At 41.0% G+C, this 23,805-nt stretch overlaps 1 protein-coding gene across 1 annotated transcript in view; it reads right to left on the reverse strand.

Annotated features, from left to right (window-relative positions):
• Positions 1-23,805, reverse strand: part of GLS (glutaminase) — a 52,306-nt gene that overhangs the window by 3,236 nt on the left and 25,265 nt on the right. The window contains 11 exon segments of the mRNA XM_032189703.1: positions 1-34; positions 122-185; positions 289-365; positions 1,285-1,346; positions 15,466-15,558; positions 17,116-17,247; positions 18,334-18,510; positions 20,881-20,931; positions 21,453-21,519; positions 22,700-22,758; positions 23,017-23,049. Coding sequence (XP_032045594.1) covers positions 1-34; positions 122-185; positions 289-365; positions 1,285-1,346; positions 15,466-15,558; positions 17,116-17,247; positions 18,334-18,510; positions 20,881-20,931; positions 21,453-21,519; positions 22,700-22,758; positions 23,017-23,049 — 849 coding nt within the window.

Here is a 23,805-nt window from a genome sequence, read left to right on the forward strand (position 1 = left end):
GTGTAAAGCTTCATCCATAGGAGTGTTGTTCCATCTAGGGGAGGGGACACAGATCTCAGGTCAGCATGCAGTTGTGGAGCCAGAGAGCACCCAAATTCGCACGGGCTGTAAAGCCACTCACCTGTCTTTGGGGAAAGGGTTCACTTTGCATGCTTCCAGCAGGAACTTAACAACATCCACGTGCCCTGTAAGAAAAGCAGGAGTTGGTGTGTGTGTATGCACGGGCTTACGTGTATTCCTGTACACACACGGTGTTAGGAAGCAGGTATATGCAAGAGGGGACCGTACCTTCTGCAGCTGCCACGTGCAACGCTGTTCGGGAGTCGTAGTCCCTCTGCTCCATATCCATCCCTGACAGAGCAAATCTAAAAAAAAAAGAATTATGGAAAGAAGTTGTACGTAATTAAAAGGAGTTACAAAGTTTGCATTGAACAATATCAGTGCTAAAGCAGTGAAACATCTCCTGTAAGAGGATATACATGTAGATGGCAACAAAGTAAGGACAGGGGCCCTAACTGCTTTGGCTTTAAAAATAAAGTAGGGGCTTAACTTTCTTCCTAGCGTCTAGCTGTCATAAACAAAAGAAAAAGTTAAAGCACCTTTACCCTCAATTTATCTGATCTAAAGCCAAACACGGGCAAGGTAAGTCATGTAACGCACAGGAAACCCCTGCCAGATGGGGAAACCCAGGAAGGAGCCCCAGGTTTGTAAATCCCGAGCAGCATTGAGGTATTAGGAGAGCTCTTTCATCACACCGCATCGCTCGGGGACAGAGCTAAGCTGTGCGCATCCACCCACCCACCAAGGATACTTGGATATATTCTAGCTGCATTAATGTTTATTTAGTCTTACAGTTACTCCCTTAAACACTGCCAAGCTCTGTTCAAGATTTAGCCAGCAAAGCTCTCCTACCCTCTGTAAGACTATTTAAGGAAACGTACTTCAGTACGATCCCAAGAAATGGGAAACAATGGGACTGCAGTATAGCACGAGGGTACCTTTTTGATGACTGGTTGTTTATTTTCTTAAACACATTGTTAAACCTCTCTCTGCGCCTAGCTCCGATTTCTCAAACCTTTTCTTTCAAACACCTTCAACCAAACAAGGAGTCAGGTGAAATATAACCATTAAAACGCCATGGCTAGGAGGTGGTGGTAGAACAGATTGAATCTCCAGCACAGCCTGGACATCCCCAGCACGAGCACAGCGTAGGCTCGTGAGCAAACAACAAGGGCAGACAGCACCAAGCAGCTTTCCTGCCCTCAACCCCCCGCTGGTTTTTACCTCCGGAGTGCAGACACATCCCCCGTGTAGGCAGCAAACAGCAGGTTTATCACAGACTTCACCTACAAAGAGAGACGATGCCCAGTTTATTCAGCTTCTTGCCTCAAAAAGAAAACTGACGGAAACCCCAAGAAAGGCCAGCATGGTGCTTATGAACGGGTTTGTTTTGCCCTGCGAATTTTGGCCAGAGAAGCAGGCAGCGTAGAAGCACTGCGAGAATTCGTTCCAGTTGGCTTTGCCACCCGTACTCCTCTGTCTCCGTCCAAAGTTGAAGTCAAGAGGAAAGTAAATGAAACCCAAAGCGTGCGTGCCTGTTGTGTGGCAACAACTATGGCCCTTGTTGTAGGACAAGCAGCGTTCTTCTCTCAGACTGCCTGATGCTGACGGAGACAGCAGCGCTCGGTGCGATGCACAAATCATAAACACCTCGTCACACAAGCTCCTTCTGGCAGAGTAAGTTGTTTGCTTTGTTTGTTTGTTTTACAGACGCTCAATGTTAAGGGAAGTCTGTTTTAGCGAAAGAGAAATAATGTTTTTGCTTTGTATTACAGACTTTGCTTGCATACATCTAATACAGACGCTTTCCTCAACAAGACGTTTTAAGCAATTCTGTCACATGAAATCATTACAAGACAAGCAAGGTTTGTAGGCAAAGGTAGAACAATTACAGATCACATTACACAGGGGAAGTCTCCAGCAAGTAGTGCTTTCCTAGCTGTATTAAATACTCAAAAATAAGGACTGATATTATGAGGCCACAAGCCTCCTCCCATGTACATATTTAACACATCCTGGCTATGAGAACTGCAAGCTTTAACAGGAGATAAAGCCTGGTTTTAAGCACACCACATCGGTTTGCTTCCTTCACTGATGCTGCCGGTTCTGTGTGCGACCTCACAGTCGCCCCCGAACGTGAAAACCTCCTAAAAGAAGGCAGATCTGGTACGGATGCCGGGCTGCAGGCTGGCATGGAAGGGGAATTCAGTTTCACCATCCGTGCGTGCCACCAGGGCGGCTCAGAAGGGTCTCCCTGCCGAGCACGGCTCCGCTCCTGGTGCCTGCGGTTCGTGCCCGAGCCAGAGGCAGCTCCTGCAGGTGCTGAGAGCCCCTCGGCTTCCTGGCATGAGCAAAAGCAAAGGGCCTTCTGTGCTGAAGGAGCTGTACTTTTGGCTGGGCTGCTTTGCGTTCCTGGAAATGCAAGTGTCCATTAAAACATAGTGTAAAACAGCACACGCTCCTCCCTAAAAAAAGGGCAGAAAAATCTAAACTTTAGTTCAAGGAAAGGAAGTTTGAGAGGAAACGTGACCGCTCTCTGTACAGCAGCGAAGGTAACGGGATACAAAAGCAGGGGAGAAATAAGTTTAGCAGGAGGACAGTTGTGGCAGAAAAACTACCCAAACTGGCCAGAAACGAACTCGAGCAAGAAAAAAGCAGGCACATCGTAGCCGTCCTCCTTCCCATTGGGTTACCTGCCCCCATTTCAAGGGAGACCAATGATTTTAATTGAAGAGTTGGACTGGGTTTGCCAGCAGCAAAGCAAGCCCAGGCTCTGCAACCTCACCCTGCTCAGCAGCAGCACAGTCCAGGCCCAAAAGTGAACAAGTTTCGTAAGGCAGCAAATGAACCGCTCCAAATGCAGTAGTAAAAAGCGAGTTCAACGATAAAAGTTAGAAGCATCTGCCAAAACGAGGTAAAAAATTCAAAATAAGAACACACGGGATATACAGAGTGAGAACACGCGGGAGCATCTTCTGGTACATCCCAAAGAAAATATTGGTCTAAAGAGCAGACGTGAAATAATCCTGTAAGAGGTCACTGCTCTGATAAAGCTTGGAGTGACTCAGCCCAGTGCTGGCAGTGCTCCTGCCTCAGTTCAGAAGTGGTGAAGTGGCCGTGACCTGGAGAGCTCCTTCCCAACCAGCAGCTCTGAGAGCCCGGGGACGAGCAGGGGAACAGCACAGGAGCAAAAAAACGAGCCCTGTTTTGTTGGTGAAGAGCCACGGCGATGTGAAGCTAAAGGAAGGAAGCGTCCAGAGAGGCAGGAAGCTACACCGCTGCTACAGGGTGTAGATAAACACAGATAAAGGGGGAGGAGAAAAAAAGAAAACACCCCCAAACCATGAGCCAAACAAGATACAGGTGCTGCTGCCTCTTGGATGCTTCCCAGCACTGACTCCGGCAGCACAGCAGCTGTGAGAAGACAGCAAATCCTTTAGAAAAAAAAATAATAATTTAGCTCGAAGCTGGATTAATTCCACGAGCTCTGAACTAAAGAAGGTCACTGAATCTGGGTTTTCATTTCCTATCGTGTCCTGCTTCCTGAGAGCACCCCCCCGCGCCCAGTGATTTATTTGGAAACATGACGGATTTTACGGATTTTACAGGCTGAGAGATGTTGCTGCTGGCTGCAGGGTTTTTCCAGGGGGCCGAGGAATCCTGTCAAGCCCAACACAGTCTGAAATGGTGCAGGTAATACAGACAGGGGTAACCAAACAGCCCCCCGGCCTTCCTCCAGTTCCCTTCACGGGATTGAGGGACACCGCCACAGCCCAAACTTCAAAACAGACGTCCAAGATGTTGCAGGAAAAGGTCCTCTGAATGCACAGTTTCCCAAAAACTCTGCAATGGCTGAACTTTATTAAGCATGGGATGGACCTCGCATACTGACAGGAGATTTTTAAACGCAACCAGGCTGGGGAAAAGACGGGGCTGGCAGCCACCACCTGGTCCCCCTCTCCCTCTCCAAGTGCCACATCGAGAGCAGGGTTTGGGCACGCTGCTTCCAGCCCTACCTCCCGGCCTGAAGGCCAAACCTTCAAGCCTTGAAGCATCCCCCTGCAGCACGGGGCACAGCCCTCGCCAAAGGGTCCTGCACCAGGTGCCAAGTGCACGGCAGCGCTAAGCCAGCTCAGCGCCGGATTAACGCCGAAATTCAGAAAATAGATTTTAAGCTAGGGATTAGGGAAGAGACCGGCGGTGCTAGGAAGTCTCCCCATTCCCCTGACCTTCGCAAACGAGCAGGTACTGACAAGTAACGCAAAAACAGAGTTTACACGACCCAAAGTCATAAAAAAAAAAAACAAATCAACAAGTTGGACTCGACACTAGCGGGGTTTGGCTCCTTGTCCTAAAGCTGACCCAACCCGGAGGGTTACCCGAGGAGCCAGAACAAGCAAAAAGTCCTTGCAGCTCTCCTGAGAAATGGCAGATTTTTAAATGCTCGTTTCAGCAGTGGGGAAGGACTGCTGAAAAAGTTAGCGTGGAAAAATCACTATTCTGGTCTAAAAGACGCATTTTTGCTTAACTACATCACTCCTCAATATGACATGAAACTGCATTTTGTAGGGAAATCAATCTCAATCCCAAGCCAATGCCTTCGCTACAGAGCTTCTGCACTGCTTCCCCTGAAACAACCGAAAAGTTACTACCTACAGGTAAGCACAAAATTCACTTCTAAAAGGAAAAATTAAGACTGAACCCTAAACACACGTCACCCTCCCGGTGGGTCTGTCAAAAGCACTTGTAAAACATTACTATGAAAAATTAGGAAATTGTGATTCCTGAGGAAAATCTTTGTTCCCATTACACTGAAACTAACTGCAAGATGTGCTAGCAAAATGAAGACACGTTAAAAATAGAGAAATATTTAGAAATATCTGAAATTACAACCAAGGTGAGCTGGTCCCTAAAGCTTATTTCTTCAGGGCTTCTGCCCATGCCCCCAAGCCTATTTTCTGCATTGCTAACCTTTGCTTCCTGACTTGATGTAAAAAAGTGCACAAACAGAGCTGCAAATACTTGCTCCTCTGTGCTTTGAAACTTTAACACAGCAAATAAGATGGTGGCTCCCCTCCTTACTTCTAAGGCACCGATTTCTCTTCCTCTAGGTGGTGCACGCTGCTCTGTGCAGCCGGTGAGCAGCCGATACCCAGCGCCACCAGCTTTTACGAGCTGCAGCGTTTATTTTTGGAGCCCAAGCAGCAACAGCAACTCTCAGCGCTGCTCCCTGGGAGGTTATTTTTGGAGTCTCCCTGGTGGAACCCGCTTGAAACGCTGCTGACGTGGCGATTATTCACCCGTGCACAGCGCCGGCGGAGAGCTAGCAGACTCACAGGACACCTGCTTGTCCCCCAGTACCTTCCAGTTCTGAGCAGCCGTGTCCAAGCACCGTGTGTATATACCGAAAATTTCTACTTCCCTGCGTTAAGGCTAGGCCACAGCCGAGGAGGAGGCTGCATTTTCACACAGGCATGCCCACAACTGTGCTGCTGCAGCTCAGCCCACGTCAGGCCGGCGAGCTGGTTATTTACCCATTTTCACAGAAGGGCTTCTCAGTCCTAGAATTCATTAGCAAGCCGACTGCATTTAAGCTGGAAATAAGACTGCTTAAAACGAGCTGAGTTAACCTAGCAAGTGTTTTGTTTAAGCAGACCCAAGCAAAACCTCTACTTACCTTCGGGAGGGGACTCCCAAAGCCCATGCCCGCTACCCGGCTCCGGAGTCACGTACGGCCGCGGGGCCAGCCCAGCCCCTCGGCTGCCACCACCGCCTCCCCCAGAGGATGAGGGAGACTCAAACCCTCAGCAGGAGGCCCTTACTAGCCCCAGCTCATGCTGAAACCTCACCGTGCCTGAGATGATGATGCAACGAGGAGAGCTTCCCTCCCCGTGCGCGCACACGGCTGGGACAATGGGTATGGCTGGTGAAAGAGGAGCTAATCCTAAGTGCTACTCACTAAGAATTATTTGTAGAAGTCCTACGCTTGGCTTCAGTGCCTCTGACCTTGGTTTTGGAGAGGACTGAGTTGACTTCAAAAGGGAACAACACTGGGGAAAGGAGAAACTTGGGTACGGAAACTGCTTTCATCACATTATGGCAAGCACGGTCACAGTCAGTTCCACCTGCTGCTTCCCACTTCTGGTATCGGTGGGTCGACACGTTTCCAGTTTTGGAGACAACAGCATGAAACTATCACCGACTCAACTCCCAAAACCTGGAGTAAAAAATAGTCCCTCTGGGCTGAAGACCTGAAGCTGGTTGATTCCACATGCCAGCTACGAACAGCTACTTAAAAGAAAACTTTTCACGAACATTCATAAAATGAAAATACTACAGCAACCAGAAATTTTGGAGACCTAATAAGCAAAAACTCATCAGAATAACTCTTAACTATCCAAGAAGTTCCAGAGCTGTGCACATTACCAAGGAGTAACAGCAGAGCCAGCCTCAGACCTCTCCTCCTGAGCAAGGATGTTGCTGTGGAGGTGTCTGCCACAAGGGGTATGACAACAGATGAGTACACTGACTTTGTTCAAACAAAGCTTTTACTAAATCGAGTGGAACATTTAAGGCATAAAGACCTGCATCTTCCAAGTCAGAAAATGAAAATGAAGAAAAGTTTCTGTTTGGGGCAACGTGCATTTGCCATCAGTATTTTGGATGGCAATACCTGAATCTTGCTGCTATGTCCAAAGCTCCAAAGTTACACAGAGAAAATTTTAATGACCTTCTGGAAGCCTTTATCTTTCTCTGCTGCCACGGAAGTTTTAAAGCCAGACAAAAAAAGATGTTTTGTCACTGAACTACGATGATTGGAAATTCCAAAATGGTAAAACAATAAATCTTGCAGAAAACCAGTGCCAGGTGATGTCATGACGTGGGTTTTTGTAGTCCCTTTGCAGTCCTTTCACGGGCTAACCCCCTGCAAACGCTGCTGCAACAAAAGGCAGAGGGAACCTTAACGAGCAGGATGACCGCTGACCGGTCGGCTCTCTGAATGCAGGAGCACAAACAAGAGGCTTTGAAGTAGTGGACCCAGACATTACTAACACTGCAAGCTTTGCGACCAAAGGCCTGGGATCAACAACAGGCAAATGAATAAAGCAAAATGCTGACGAGCGCTTTAGGGACACTGGCTGCGTTAAGCAGGCAGGACAAAAGCAGGTCTGCCCTGTCAAGGACCTACTGACCGCAACAGATAGCTGTGATGCTCCTGCTCCCCTGGCTGCAGCTGCTTCACAAGTGATGGACGGCTGCTGGCTCTCAGCTACAAGACTTCGAGCTGGAATTATTCCCAAAATAATGGAAGATGGTTTTGAAGACACTTACCCAAGCTTTACAAGCAAGAAGCTGACTACATGCAGCAGGCTGAAGTCAGAAGAGGGGAGGTCTTACGAGAAACCTGCACTCTGCTCCTGCTGGAAGGATTGCTGCTGAGATACCAGCAACAAGTTCTAGCAACCTTCTGATTCCCAGTCTATTCATTTGTTACCTGCTTTTCTTCCACTGGTAGCATTTAGTAGCTTGAACAGTTCTTCCACCTCCATGGTTTCACCCCAAACATATGACTGGGAACCCCGAAGATGTGATTGGTAACAATCCTATTCCCCGTTTGTACATCAGCCACACACTCAGCTGTTCGGTGTGTTCCCAGACAGAAGCCACATCTAGCAGTTGGCTCTGCACAGTTACAGGCTGGTGAAGTTTAAAACAAGTCCTTTAGAAGCAGCATGAAACGCAGTTATCAAACAAAGCCACGGCTACCCTTATGACCAGAGCCAGGCCTACCAGTCCAAAAAAATCCATTTTGATCCCGAAGCAGTAATTCCTGAGCAAACAATGAAGCTGCCTGCCTCGAGGAAAGAGTCGGACTGGTGAATCACATCAACAGGAAGCCAGCGGCATTATCTCTGCACACAGAGCTGGGCGATAGGAACAGTTCATTGTTTGCTTGGGAATCACTGTGATCGCACGCGGTCCCACAAGTAACACGCCGGCCCTCAGCAAACAACATATTTCCAAGTTTGCATTAGCCTGTTATACTAGAAAAAATACAGGACTACAGCTCTTTCAAGTTCGTAAATCACTTTGAATAACTTTTTTTAAAAAAGTAAGAATCCAGTAGGGAAATACAGCAGGAGGTAAACTGTTAGTTAGGGCTTGACCAAAAGCATTACCCATGCCTCTCATAGGACTCCCTGCTGGCCAACAGATTTCCACACGACAGTAAGCTTACCACGCAAAGAGAAACGACAGGAGCCAGCCACCACAAGCTACAAGAAAGGTAAATTTTAGCAGTCGTTGTTCCCAATATATTTTTCAGGATGGAAGCAGTAAAACTCTGGGATGCATTAACCAGTCGCGTCAGAGAGAACCCAGTCTCGGAGGTTTTCAGCATTTGGTTGGCAAAGTCCCTGAGCACGATGATCTAGCTGACATTAGATCCTGCTCTGAGCTGGAGGCTGGACGGGATGATCTCCAGGAGATCCCTTCCAAGCTCAACGTCAAGACCCTATGGCTTCACGCCTGCAGCCAGTACCATCTCCCGCACTTCATGCGGGTTGGTTAGGATGATGGTACCCAGCCAGGTATAATTGTCCCATTTTAAGAAAAGATACTGATGAAGATGACCTCCCAGTTTATGGTGCACATAATAGTATTTTAAAAACACCTGAGCACTTTAAATCCTAAGTACCAGTTGTTAGGCAACTCAAGAGAAAAGCCTACCTAACAGCGCTTACCAGTTAAAGATTCTTCCGAAGAAAAAAAATAAACTCTGAAAATAACAGTTCCTGATTCCATTATCAAAGTAATTACTGAGAATTTTCAGCGTATTCAACAACGTAAAAGCAAGAACTTAACTGAAGCAATTCCACTGAAAGAAATATCATCCTGGGAGCCAAACAGATTAAGAGAAGTGCAAATAGAGGAAACAGACTTCATTTCAAGTCTGACCAAATAATGATGAAATGAGCACACACTGACCAGGAGCAGCACTGCCAGCTGCCTGTAACTTGTAAGGTAGCAGTGCTACTTAACCTGAGAAGACCTGCACTTAGCGACCAGATAGAGTTCAGAGGAAATCTGGAAAGAAGATATGCAGAAGACAACTACTGCCTTTTTCAAGTAAAACAGATCAGGAAAACAGACAACACAACAAAAAGCTAAGTGCCAGCTAGGTAAAAAAAATCAGAGCAGAGCATCAGCTAAAACAGCAAGTGTTACCTTCGAACATTACGCTCCACCACGTGTCCACTGCATAAACGAAATGTAGGAAAGCACAGCTGACTGAAACATCTCTGAGGGCAAAAATCGTGCTCTAGGAGTCCTCCCTTTACCCCTTGTCCTTTGTTCAACCCCATTTCCTCATCACATCTCATGCTGAAGAGACAGCGCGTCGTTCTCCAAACACACCAACACACCTCTTCCCCTTTCTAAAACCCTGCAGTTACCTCTAACAGCCTTCCTATAAGTCATGCCTCTGCATCAGCTTCGCTGCCTGAATGATATTTTCAAGCATTTAAAGCAGTGCTGAACTTGTCGCCAGCACACTTCTGCCAGCCGAAATTCTATTTCGGAGCTTGATTTAGTTAAGCTGTAGCTTCGGATACAACCATTACGCAAGGCTCCCTGCGCACAGAAAAAAAACAACATATGCTTATTTTGTGAGTAACTCCATTACTCTTAAGGCCTGTAAAAAAAAAAAAAAAGTGGTAGGCATTCAGAAGTCTGCAGAAAGCATTATTAGAAGCCAATAACGAAAGATAAATTTTACCTGAAAAGCAAAGAGAAATAGGACATCTCTATTTTGTATACAATGCTCTCTCTAGAAGGGAGAAACGTTACATCAGGAGCTCCTATTGATTCTAAGCAGGTAGTTCAATAATTTAGACTGCAAACTATTCAACAGAGCAGGACTTCAGCTCCCGGAACAGAATGGGACTGAGCATTACCCATCCCTCAAAAGCATCGCATTACACACATTGAGTCATTTTCTAGAGGGGACAAGACGTACAGAACAAACAAGATATTAGCACGATTTAACAAAATAGGTAAATTAATTCAAGTTTTAGTTGACTATCTACCTGATTAAACCTTCTTGCTATTCCTTCAACTGCAGCAGACATTTATGACACTCAAATTCCTCAGCAAAGAGGCTCTGCACCAAGATAAACCATTAGGTCTGTTAGGTCACCCTGCTGAATAAAGGCTGTTCTTTCACTGGAAAAGCTGCTTCTAAATTTCAACCTTCATTTTCCACCAGAAAACAAATATTTGAACTCAATTAAAAAAAAAAAAAAAGTCAAGTCATACAATGTTTAGGATAATATAACACTGTTGCATAAACATTATGTATGATGAAACTCAAAATTAACTACTCTGCTTGCGCATCAATGACATGTATCATGACCAAGATAAGTAATTAACAATCAAAAACTATTAAAGATCAATTAAGCAACATAATCTTGCCCTCCCTCTGCCCTCCTCCTCCCACCCAACTCCATTCCCTTTTTATTCATCAACCCACCCACTGGTCTTCTGACAAAAAAGCACAATGAAAAACAAACTAATAGACAAAAAAACAAGTCTAGAGTAAATCATCTGTATTCCTCTCTACCTACTACTGCTCTGCCTTATCTTCATGACTTTTAGATAACCTCTTTTGATCCACGCTGTATTATCTACAAGCATGACACAGCTCATTTTCCAAACAAGTAACTGCAGTTTAAGAACCAAGCAACAGAAAAGCTGGATTATGAGCTGTGTCCCCAGCACAGGGATGTCTCTACAGGAAGCGTCTCGTCTCAGAACCATACACATTATAGACCCAACTCCTATTTAACCTCTTGAATAAATTGTCACAGGAACAAAACCAAGCCTGAGACATAGGCGAGGTGCTTTGCCAGGAGCAGAGCTACAGCTAGCAGTTGTTCAGACCCCTCTGTCACTACCACAAGGACATGTTTTTTTAACCAGCTTCCTCGCTTGATTTATTACAAGCTCTATTTTTTACCTCTTAATGCTGCCTATCAACAGTTACTACTCTGGCTCTGGCCCCATGAACCACATTTTCCAAGCAACTCAATTCGTATCCTTAAAACCACACAAGAACACAACGTCGTGGATATCCTACCGCACCGTGACATTTTTATTAGCAAAGTCGCTGTAAGGAGGTTTTGCTACTCTGATTTTTGCTTTCAGGGTAACAGCTCAAAGAGAACAATAATTAAATCACTGTACAAAACGTTTAAGAAATCTTCGGAAGGTTTTCAATGACCCATGTAACTAAATCTGCTCAGCCTATCTAGTTTTCCAGAACTTTATTGCTTTTTAGGATAGAGTGCTCCCTATTTCGCTTCAGCCTCAAAAAGGTGTTTGAGCAAATTTGTTCTCCATGGAGTGAAAAAAATACAATAAAATCAGCTTAAAATAAATTTATTAAACAATACAAAGATAAGCATGCTGGAAATCGAGATACATAAATAACATACAATGCAAATGAAAAATGGAAAACGAGACAGGTAACTTAACAACTGAGCCAAAAGGTACAACACAAATGCTAAAATAAAACTTCCAAAAGCATTTACATTTCTAATGAAATGTTAATGATGCCGACAAAGAAAAACGAACAAACAGCTAAAATGCTTGAATATCAAGAATTGCCATTACTGTAGCACAGGTGACACTAAAACCGTTGCAGACTCCCTCCTTTAATGACGAGCCCCTAGCACCACATCCTTCCAGACCCACTCACCAAACATCATCCAGGCACGGGCAAGTTGCCGTGGCAGACCAAAAACTCTGGGCCCCACCTGCCATCACCGAGAGCCATCTGCAGACACGTCAGGCCTGAAGGAGGCTCCCTAAATGCAGGCCAGTTGCCAAGGCATTGGTCCTAAGGAGGCGAACCCCTCCGAACCAGAGGCTGGCCGAAGTTCTGAGCCAGGCTTCAAGAGCATATATTACAGACCTGTAATAGATCATCTAAAGTGAAGACTGTGTAAGCTGTACCCTAAAGGTTCTGATTATGCATATTGAAGATTGACTTGTCTCCTTGATTTTTTATTTTTTTTCCAATTCCCCAGACAGAACTTGTGTCTAGCACAAGCTTTGCTAAGTAATTTATATTTACAAGATTTTCGTTTTCAGGTTGTAACTCAGATGGAACAATTGCCCATCTTCATCTAAGTTTGTAGTAGTTGCAAATCCTGCATCACGCCTTCTCCTTTTGTAATTAAATCAGTCATCAGCAACATGTAACTACTGTACATACTTCTCATTAGCAGCACAGACACATTACCTTCCCTCTTGCAATCGAGGGTATTTCAGGTAACCACAGTTCTGCAGGATCTGAATACTTGTTACGTCTCTGTAGCTACTACTTCACTGAAAAAACCTCAAACAGGTGAGAAATTTTTATAGTTCAAGACTTTGCCTTTACTTATTTCCAGGATAAGCGCTGACAAACCTAATGCCAAACATCAGTGATAAAGAATAGCCGTGATTCAGCAATTTATCACTGACATCTGCCCCACAGACTTGCTTGTTTATTCCACTAGGACTTGAAATTCACCAAATAGTGATTCTCTGTCTTGTTTTGCTTGAACATTTTAATCACAGGCTTCAAACCAAGGAAGCTCATCCTTTTTCAGTACATTGCTAGATGAAGATTATTCAGGGTTAAGTCAGAGCTTATTGCATATATTAATATTATTTAAAATGTTTATGCAAGACTAACGATACCTAAACAAAATAATTAAGAACAGCTTGCTTCCTCAGAGAACATGAACTTTGCTCCTTGATTGACAAACACGTACGTGAGACAAAAAGGGGCAGGAAAACCATAACTTTCCCCTTATGCAAAACTAACACATGAATGCATTTTGGAGCTTTGGATAACCACAAAAGGGAGAGCAATTGGGATGGGCAGGCAGGGAGAAGGGGTGGAGTTGTTACTAAGGAATCATCCAGCATTACCTCTTAAAATCCTCAATGAGCTTTAATGTACGTAGATGAAGGAATAGCTTTTATCATTATTTGGACAAGTTTGCCAGAGTTTTATAAAAAAGGACTCTGCATGAGGCACACTGGAAGGTGGAATACATCCAATTATCTGCAGGCTTATATAGGAGAAAATTTTATAAAGGTATACAATTGTTTTCTAAGACTTTTAGTATCATTCAGAATCTCAAAATAGCTACAGGTTAAATCTGTGCCCTCTGTCCAGCGCTGCCTACTGAACCTATCTGAAGCCTGCATGCACCATCTCCCTTAACCTATTCAAGACACTTATATCAAGTGTAAATACATCTGTTAACTTAAATAACTTGATAGTTTCCTGTAAGAGAATCCAAGTCCTGATTCTCTGCAAGCTGACAGAGGTGCAAGCTTGCTAACACTTGAAAAAGGAGCAACTGGTAACTTTAAAGTTTGCTCAGGTAGAAAGCAATGAGGCCTCTAATCATAGGTATGAACATGCACACACGTTAGCGGCTGAAAAATAAGTTAATTGTAAACAGTTTTAATATCATCTATCAAAATGCTTTACTCTGAATACGTTTCCTGCTCACTACGCTGTTGGTTAGCGCTCTAAAACGAGGATTGCTTACATTCCTCTCTAGGGTGGAGCACAGCATTATTAGTAAGGCAACTTCTGAGTCATAACTACCAACAGGCAGTGCAGGCAGCTAGCAAGACACTCAAGATAGTTCGCTAAGAAATCCTTCTGCTACATTAGTCAACTTGCAAACAAGGCAGGTTTTTTTTTCCTCTTCTCTCCCAGGCCTCCCCAGCCATTATTGCTCTTTTTATTTCACTATTAGCATTAATATTGATTAAAGTTCTGATAAAAAAATACATTTTCACTAGCATGGCATATCTAAGGGATCCATTTCTGGTCAAAGCAATTTAGAGGTTCCTACTAAAATAAAGGATACAATAAAAACGTGACTCTGAACCTAACTCCACTTAATTTGGAGATTGTGTTTACTGTGTTCTGCTGACATTACGTTGCTTTGTATATTAATGAAAATTCTTCTGTCTTCACATGCTGAGCCTGATCAGGGGACACATCTTAAGTTCTTGCTTAACTCTAATATTAATTTACTTAAAATTCTCAGATATAAACAAAAATACACAGATATACACAAGACGTATATCTTTGAAAACATTCAGATTTACCTTTTTTTAAAAAAAAAAAAGTAAACGTGCTTTAAGTAACTACAAAAGTCATTTAACAGTTTTGGTTTCTGTTGTGTGTGTGCTTTTTTCCTTGAACTTCGACAGCATTTTTGGTATAGCATACAGAATTTACACAAAATTTATATATAAACGAAAATACCAGGCAAACAATATTCAGGCTGAAGTTAGATCTAGAGATGCTTGAGGGTTTTTAAAATGTAGAATTTAATGGAACTAGAACCCATTCGCTTAGTTTTGCTCTCCCCGACCTTCCATTCTATACACTACGGTTCTGGAGATGTCCTCGTTTGATTCAGGTGACACTTTTTTCCATACTGTTTCTTTTAAAGCAAGTTCTTGCTGGAGATTCTCATAGTCCATTGGTCCAAAGGAATGCTAGTTGTTCAAGCAACATACATTATTTATTAGTGTATTTGAAGGAAAAAAATCCAAATCTGCAATCAATGCTAACAGAATCAAGTTTTTCAGCTCTTCACATATAAACTGTTATTTTTTGTTTTCCAGTTATAAACAATTCAAATCCAAATTGGGTATTTTTCAGATGCATGCATGCAAATATTTAGAAGCACTTCAAAAATCATTCTCCTGTATCTTCTCCTCTAAAATCTTCATGCCTTAGTTAAAGCATTAATCATATTCTCAAGCACCCTCACACTTATCTTTTGTACATGAAGCTGGATTAGATTCAGTTCTTTCCCAGAGACTGCTTATGCCACTTCCTTAGTAACAGGCACTGGTCTACAGCAACCTAAGGCCTGCTCTCACTGCCTGTGCAACTCGGCAAATAACGTGGTCTCAGAGATATATCACTGTGAAAAAAGACTGAACATACATCTCATGCATTGCAGCACAGAACAAAAGACTAAGCTCCCCAGCTTGTCAATTTTATTTCATTTTTATTAAAAGGCAACCATAGCAGCAACTCTTAGTGACTCACATCAGGTACCACACACTTACTCTAGCGAGGGAGATGACCTTGCATGAGACAGAGTTACAAATCTAATATGAAACTCTACTATACAAAAAAACCTGTCATTGTGTGGTCCACCCAGGTAAGTGTCCACTAATAACGTGCATGATTGGTTTATCTGAAAACTTTGATGGAATACATGTCATTGAGCAGTTTTGCATTTAGAGATGGACTCTCCGTATTTCATCTGATGTCTACATGCAATACTCACTAAAAAAGTTTCAACTTACCCGCTGATCACCACCTTCTCTGCGAGGATCAAGCTTTTTTGCAAAGTGTCTCAAGTTATCGTAATTATGGAAATTACACAAGGAAACCAGATCCTGCAAATATTTAAATAACATAAGTTATTTCCTATATATGGTAGTCAAGTGCATATGATATAATACTATTAGCACTTAAGTTCTACATCATATCGTAGAGACTTAAACCAGTAAGAGAAGCTTATTCAATCAATTAGTACCAATGTCTGTAAGGCTCTTTGAACATAACACAATGATACAAGTAAGTTTTAATAACACTATTAAACTCACTTTTTAAAAAAGCAAAGAACAGACAGCAATTTGCAGAGTATCTACGGGCTGGTCTAATATTTAAAACTCAAAAATTCCATCAAAAGTATGAAACAAGAAAATGTATGGCATAATGGACCTGAATTTGGTTTGAATTTTATATTAAAATTTGTAATTGTAAAGCTTGGCTATATTACTACATTTGAAAAACAAAATAATACACTCACGTTACTTGTGTGCCACGATCATCTATCAGGTTTTAGGTCTCATTTTAACACCAGTAAGTGCAGTAATTCTTTCACCTACCATTTTTTTTTAATGACTTGATAATTCAAGGTATCGAGTGCAAGACTTTCATATCAAAGGTTAAAAAATATTTAGACTAGAACAGGTAACTTCTTCATACTGTACAGCTGGATGGAAAGTTGTAATTGCTGCTCATCCCCAAACTGAAACCTTACACACTGTAAATCCCATGCTGTTGTGGATAAGCTAAGTGAAGGCTACTCATACGAGTATTTACACCGCAGGTTCTGAAGTCCATCCAAACTAGTATCGGTGCAGCCTTACTGTTATTACTAATGAGGAAAAAGAACAAAGATGTTTGCCTTCAACTTCCAATGCATTACTAAAAATCCAAAGTTTCCTATGGGACTCTAGAAAGCCTGCTCTTTTCTTGAAACTTTGTTTTGTTTTCCGTTTGTCATTACTTAATGAGTATGGCAAGGTTGATTTAAGCAGAGAGTAAGAACGATGACACTTTTTTTTTAAATTCTCCTCTCCCACAAAGAATGTTTATTTGTCATTTAAAAAAACTATATAAAATCTTTGCTGTTTCTAACACTGCTGTCAGACTGTCCACAGCTCTTTCAAATCAATAGACAAAGCTAGGACTAGCTTGCCAACAACTGCACCTGATGCATGAAGAAGATCTTGTGCATCAGGATTATTTACAAAAATCTGCTTCAATCAGAACAGCAATATTTCTTTGGAATCTTTTTTTCCTTTTATTACAATAAGAACAGCTGCATTTCTTATCTTTTGAAAATTGATTCCTTTATGATTGTAGAGGAATAGAAGCCTACAGATAAAGCTCCATACTTTCTAATGCAGCATACAGGAGACTGATGCATTTGTTAGGTCAAAGTATTTCTTGCATTTTTTTTTAAATGCTCACAAACTTTAAGTGCTATTTATTACTAGAATGTAAACATCTTGTCTTTTCACAGACTCTCACCCTTGGATCAGATGAAATCGCTACATATGAAAGAATGAAGAATCACTATTTAATCCAGTGAGGGCTCAGCTATCCTAACTGAAGCTCAGTAAGCACCAGCTGCAGAAGAAAAAAAAGGCAATGCTGCTTACATGACAAAAATGGATTCCTTTAACGCTGTTGCCCATCTTGTCCAAAGGAGGAGACCAGCACATCAAGCCCATAACGTTAGGAACAACCAGGAGAATCCCACCAGCAACTCCAGATTTTGCAGGAAGACCAACCTATAAAGTAAGCAGAGAGTCATTGTCCTCTGCATGTGCATGCAATGTATTTTACTGAAGATCATTACACAGCATTAGTACGAGGTAGATCTGGAAAGCACTTTAAGCTGACAAAGCATTACTACCTCTTTCTTTTTAGGCAGACAGTAACTTGAACCACAGTTCATGGCTATCTGAGGTATGTGGTCAAAGATATTTGCTCTCAGTAACACAGAAGCCAGTGATATAGCAAAGAAGATAATCCAAATCTCTCTGTTGTAATAAAGCAATTATGACTAAGCAGTAATGTATATGGTTTGTCTGTCGTGAAGAGTTTGCACAGTGGCATTAGTACAAAGCTAAATGAATATTTAATGGAAAAAGTAAACAAACAAGAAAACAGAAGTCTGCCCACAAAGTCATTAAACAACCCAGCTATTTACACTCCCCCTCCTCCAGTAGGAACTAATGTCTCCTATCCCCATATTTCAGTAAGCAGTCACTTCTTAGGTCACACAAAGCACCACGATCAATTTTACAAGTTTGCAATGAGGAAAATTGAAAATGCTAACACCACACTGAAAATACAAGTTGCAGCACGTTTAAATACTTGCATAAAAGAAACGTACTGACAGACACAGAAACATGCTACGTGTGGTGCACAGCTTCCACTTACAGTACATGAGGACGATTTATGAAACTGCCTGACTCAAAGAAGAAAAAGCAACTGCTAGCAAAAGCTTCCTGCTATCTTCTACTCCCATACATCAGGATTCCTTCAGTTACGCTGCTTCCAGTTACACCTGCATCAGTCCCTGTTTCTCTCACCAACAGCCTTTCTTAAGGTTTAAGTATGTGTCAGGGTGAAAAGGAGTCCCAAGCGTGAAGTGGGAGATCATACTCATGTACTCCAAGGTATTGCATACAAGTAGTGCCACGGATTCCAGGAGGTATTTTCCCCATACATTGTACTTCAATTCCTAAACAATTCATATAATGCCCCCCCCCAGCCCTGCAAAAGCAGGCAAGCAAGCCCCTGAAGATGGAATGCAACAGCACAGATCAGTCTTCCTAGTCAGCTCTAATTAATATCTGAAAACTACTTACATGGAAGGCAAACTGCCCTGAGAAGTCGTACATGCCACAGGAATGCATTAAACTCAAGGTATTCCGGACTGCTTCAGGACTCAGGACTCTTTCTCCGGTGATTGGGCAAAAGCCACCATTAGCCAGAGTCGCTGCCATCACACTTGCTGACTCACAGGTTACTTCTATTGAGCAAAGCTTATGAAAAAGAAATTAACGTTGTAAGAACTGGTAACTCCAGCACAGTAAGGTCCACTATAGCAGGATCAACAATGTCTCTACAGAAATAACATTTCATTAAATAACTTGCAGCATTGTATTTGTTACAGATGATGCTAGTAGCATCAATCAATATGGTCTGAATCTTCTTACTATAAAGAAATAAAGATCCCAGTGACAGTGTTTGTAAGCCTTTTTAGTAGTTTGGGACAGCATGGGTTAGTGTCTCAGCTTGATTCCTCCCCCCACCCCCCTTATGTTGTTTTGGAAGGAAGAGGTCTGGAAAATGATCTCAGTATTCTGCATCTGCTTAAATGGCAAAGACATAAATTAACTTTTTTCAATTTGATTTTTTTTTGTGTTTTTTTTTTTTTAAAGTCTTAGAAGACCACTTTTCTTTTTTATTGAAAAGTACATTTCAAAGCTGCAAAGCCTAGCACATACAAGTCTTAATGCCAGCACTTCCTGCTGATGCAGCCTTATCTTTACCTTTGTCTCATATATGCTTTATGATGTATTAGTGATATGACCACATGTTTGTCTCTCCCAGGATCCCTGCTTCAGTACAGACTATACATACTTTGGTGACACATCAGGAAATGTGATATGATGCCATCACCTGATGCTGCCTCATTTCTGCAGAAACCAAAAGATAAGCTGGTTTCAACCTGAAGCTGAAATGCTACTCTGAAAAGTAAACAAACTAGTGCTTGTACTTTTGATTTGCCAAACAGTCATTACATGATACTTCATGAAGTTACCTAAGCCAAGTTTTCATGGGTAGTTACTACCTGGAATTCTTATTTTCCGGCTGCCAAACTCAATACATCCTAGTCCAATCAACTGGAGTTGCAAATCAAGAGAACGTCTGAGACGCATCTAAAATAGCAACTGTGTTTTAAACAGATGAAGCATTACAGAATATCACCTACTTTGAAGAAAGCGTTTCTAGGTTCTCATTTTCAGCACCTACGTTTTGTACCTTGGTTTTGCAAAATTACATAATTCTTCCTCACTTTACAAAGGTAATATGAAACCAAGTTCATTACTGCTTAGGAAGTTCCCAGTCACACTAGTGAGGAAGGAGCATTACAGGAGAAAAAGTAGCCTTTAAAGTATAATCTGAGTGCAGAAAAATAAGCTCTGTGCAATGAGAAGAAAACATCAAATTGCCACTCAATATAAATTCACCCCGTTCTCAGATAACGGGAGGCAAGGGGGATTTTTGTAAGGAAAAGTGACAGACCCATGAAATTAGGGCTCAAAATAAAGCCAAATTAAAACTTTATTAGAAAGCTTAGTGTCAGCCTTTCTTAACTTATGAATAGCTTTGCACTCAGAAGCATATTAGGACTTGTAGCGGGACAGAAAGCGTTTTAAAACGGATGTTTAAACAGTAATTTGAAAAAAATCAGTTTGTTCTGTGATAACAGTTCAAAGTAGACTATTAGTTTGTATCTAGTTTCCAACTTAATAAGTAGTCAACAGTTTAATTTACATACACAGTTCATAAACAGTCATTCACTTTAAAGGCTGGAACAGATATATCCCAATACAAAACTCAGATAAAAATATGCATTTAAAAACAGTTCCTAACTTGCACAGGCAAGAACAAGTATCACAAATCAAAACCAGACTCCTTTTGAGAACCTTTTTTTTTTTTTTTTTTTTTTTAAACACTTCCCCAGGCAGACTGGCTCAGTAACACAACTTGAACTGGCTCGAGAACTACATGCAACAGTGAATTGTGATTTTTTTTCTTTTTAAGGAAAGCCTTACTGACGAAATACCTCACACTTGCCAAGTTCTTGTTTTGTGACAGTTGCAAATAATTAGCTGAAGAGAGGAAAATAACATGGGGGAAGGAAAAATGCATTTGACTAGATTCTTTGTTTTACTCAAAAGTAAGAAGTCCAAGTTCAGAAAGGAAGAGATATTCATGTTATTTCATTTATGACACTGCACTTAAACTTACAATAGGACATGCAAATGCTATTCTAGTTATGTCAGAGTTCAACGTCCTCCACAGTACAATAAAGAGCAGCAACTCGAAGCAGCAGAAATATTTTAAACTCACTGAAATAACACAGGACAGAACAAGCTTCTGAACTACTCATGCTTTAAAAACATTTGCTAGTTTGCATTAACAATAAAGACACTTAAGTACATCACCTAAACAAAAGCAAGTCTGTATACATTAATTGTACATCATTCATTTCCAAACAGTTTAAACTGATGATGACAAATGTAATTATAAGCCATTAAAACCTTTTTATGAATAAATCAGCTTCTATTGTTTATAACAGTAATCCCAAATCCATTCTAAGTCTCAATTTTAGAGTTAATTACCTGAAAATAGAAGTCTAGGATAGCAACCATATCTGTGCCTTCCGGAAAGCACTGAATGAAGGTAAAAAAAATAATAATAATAAATCTTTAGGTAAAGTTGCACACTGAGACAAAATTAAACCATATTCTTATTAGCATATGAAACAATAGGCAGATCTTAAACACTTATTCTAATGTAACAAGTAGAAAAATCACTTCCCATTGAAAAATAACAATAATATGAAGTCAACAAAGCTAGGTATTAAAATATTTTTGGTACAGCTTTGAACAGCTTTAAATCATTGAGTAGCAAAATGCATCTAGAATCTTAAAAAATTATCTGTACAGCACAGATTATATATTTTAGCCATGATAATTTATTTGTTCTATGATACAGAAATAAGGTTACAAGTATCCAATTAAAATGACACATGTATTCACACCCTAAATGAGACAGGGCACTTTGAATACAACGCACATAAAATATTACAAAAAATTGTGTCATTCTGAACATCAAGTGAAAGAAACTAAGAATACTGATAGACTATGAAAAGCACTCAACCTTCAAAATACAATAAACAAAAGAGATCCACCTTTTTTTCTTTCAAGTAGTAGCCAATTGCAAAGTTTCTATCTCCACTCTCTCTCTCGGACTGGAACCTTGAAATGAATAACAAAAGAAGAGAGATCAAGCTTTCAGAAGTGTTGAAGTTCAGAGAAGCATGATGTAACTCAATAAAACTGCACATGAAGGACACATTACTTCTTAACACAAACATTCTATTAACAGAACAAATTGCCATAAAAGCTCACCCCAGTACACCCTGTTGGAGTGAATTAAGTTGGAGTCAAGCTTCAACAGCTGCATATGTATAGTACCAGTTTACCTATACCTACACAAGCTGACTTGCAGGTAAGAAAGAAGCACAAGATCCTACTCTCAGAAGCACTCTTGAACAGGTAGTGGCAGGATGAAACATCTGACAATAAGCTGTAGTGAAAGGGTCATTCACTGACAACGTGGACCAAACTAGAGAGGAACTCAAGGATCACATTACAGCCATGACCAGACTGACGTCTGCACTGTTCACCATGATGATTAAGTTAAGGATGAAACCTAAAGAAGGAATCTGTACGGATACAAAGACAGGTAATTCTCTCCTACCTGGTTATTCTATCACATTTATATAGAAAGACAAGAGTCGCAGTGAGAGCTAGTACCTTCCATGGCAAGCACTTTGATGCAAACAGCACGCAGGAAAAGCACCTGCTGCTTCTCTCCATGTGCATGCCAACTAGCACCCTGCATGCTACTCTGTGTGGATTCTTCACAATTTTTCACAATGCTGCCTCAAAAAGCTCTCAAGATTTCTGAAATGCTACATATTGAGTTAACTGGGGAAACGGGGGAATTATTTTAAAAAAGAATGTAAATAAAGCACATAAAAAGCATGAAGAGTTCCAACTGTACAAAGTTTGCTTTCTCAACATTTGATACACAACCATTAGCATGCACACTTCAATTTTTAATATGAATGCCCGGAAGGTAAGAGTTGCACTTACAGCTCTCAGAGCCATAGCATCACAGCACTGCGACAGAATAATGACATTTCAAAGAGAAAACGAACACTTCCGTGTCAGATACAGCCATAGTGATGATATCCAGAGACACACACAACTTTATTTCTTGATAATTTTAAGCCAAAGATAGACCCTATGACATCAGGGATGAAATTACAGTTTCCATTTTAAGTAACCAAACACTGCTCTAAACTCATAGTGCCAACTGTCAGTGGAGGTATTTTTCACCTAACTTTGTTAAGTATAGGAAAATACTCACGTAGCATTACTGAATCCGACATATTCATTACCAGCCATTTTATTCATGAATTGCATCACCTGTTAAAGACAGACAGAAGGGAGAAAAAAGGCATGCTAACATTTTCCAACATACAGTTGTAACTGATCAACTTTCAGCCCAGCCTTACCCTAAGACCTATCTTGTAACAACATTTCGCAAATGCAATCCAAATCACTGGATGTTTAAACAACCAAACACAGATTTAAGAAGGACTAACACTTCACATGCAGTTCTTTTGCATGTTGAGACTACAATCACTCATTTTAGTTAGAAGAAAGGAATATCAGTTCACTTACGTAGTCAAATTTTTCTGCATTATTTGCTCCTTGCTGCAAGAAAAGAAAAAATAATTTACAAAAATGTTAACATAAGAAACAAGTAAATTCACTTAACATCTATAGGATTTTTATTGCATATAACTAAGGTATGAGGCTAATTAAGAATAAGGTACTACAATCATTTAATATATAAATGAAAAATTAGTGTTAAGTAAGTCTTTAACTATCATTTAAGTAAAACGATCCTTTAAGAGTTATCAAACGCCTGCATGGTGAACATAAACTTAAACTGAAAAAGGTATGCTTTATTTTAAGCACTTTCTACTCAACTTTACGTGTTTAATACAAGTAAAAGTAGTAGTTAAAGCAAAAAAAAAATACAAAAATAGCTACAATCAGGATAATTACAATGAAAACACTAACTTAACATAGATTAGTAACAATAGGTAGTCTTACATTACCAATAGAGCTGAGCATAGCAAAATTCAGGCTACTGAGGCTAAAATATTTTCCATGGCTAGTGCCCATACTAAGAATTTGGACTGAAGACTTTAAATAAAGTGCTACCACTTACTATGAAAATAATTGCATTTAATCAAAAGTATCTGATTTAATAGCTGATTAATGTCCTACCTATTAAAAAGTAAACAGAAAAAAAATATAATTCCACATCATACAGGACAGTACATCACTTTGCTAACAACATAAAGTAAAATATTAAACAAAATAATAAGGATGCTGGGACATTAATTCTTAGGATCAAGGGGTTGTTTGCTTTGCTCTTGTTTTTCTCCTCTGGGGAGAGGT

The sequence above is a fragment of the Aythya fuligula genome, chromosome 6, assembly GCF_009819795.1.
Source record: "Aythya fuligula isolate bAytFul2 chromosome 6, bAytFul2.pri, whole genome shotgun sequence".
In the NCBI taxonomy this organism is placed as follows: Eukaryota; Metazoa; Chordata; class Aves; order Anseriformes; family Anatidae; genus Aythya; species Aythya fuligula.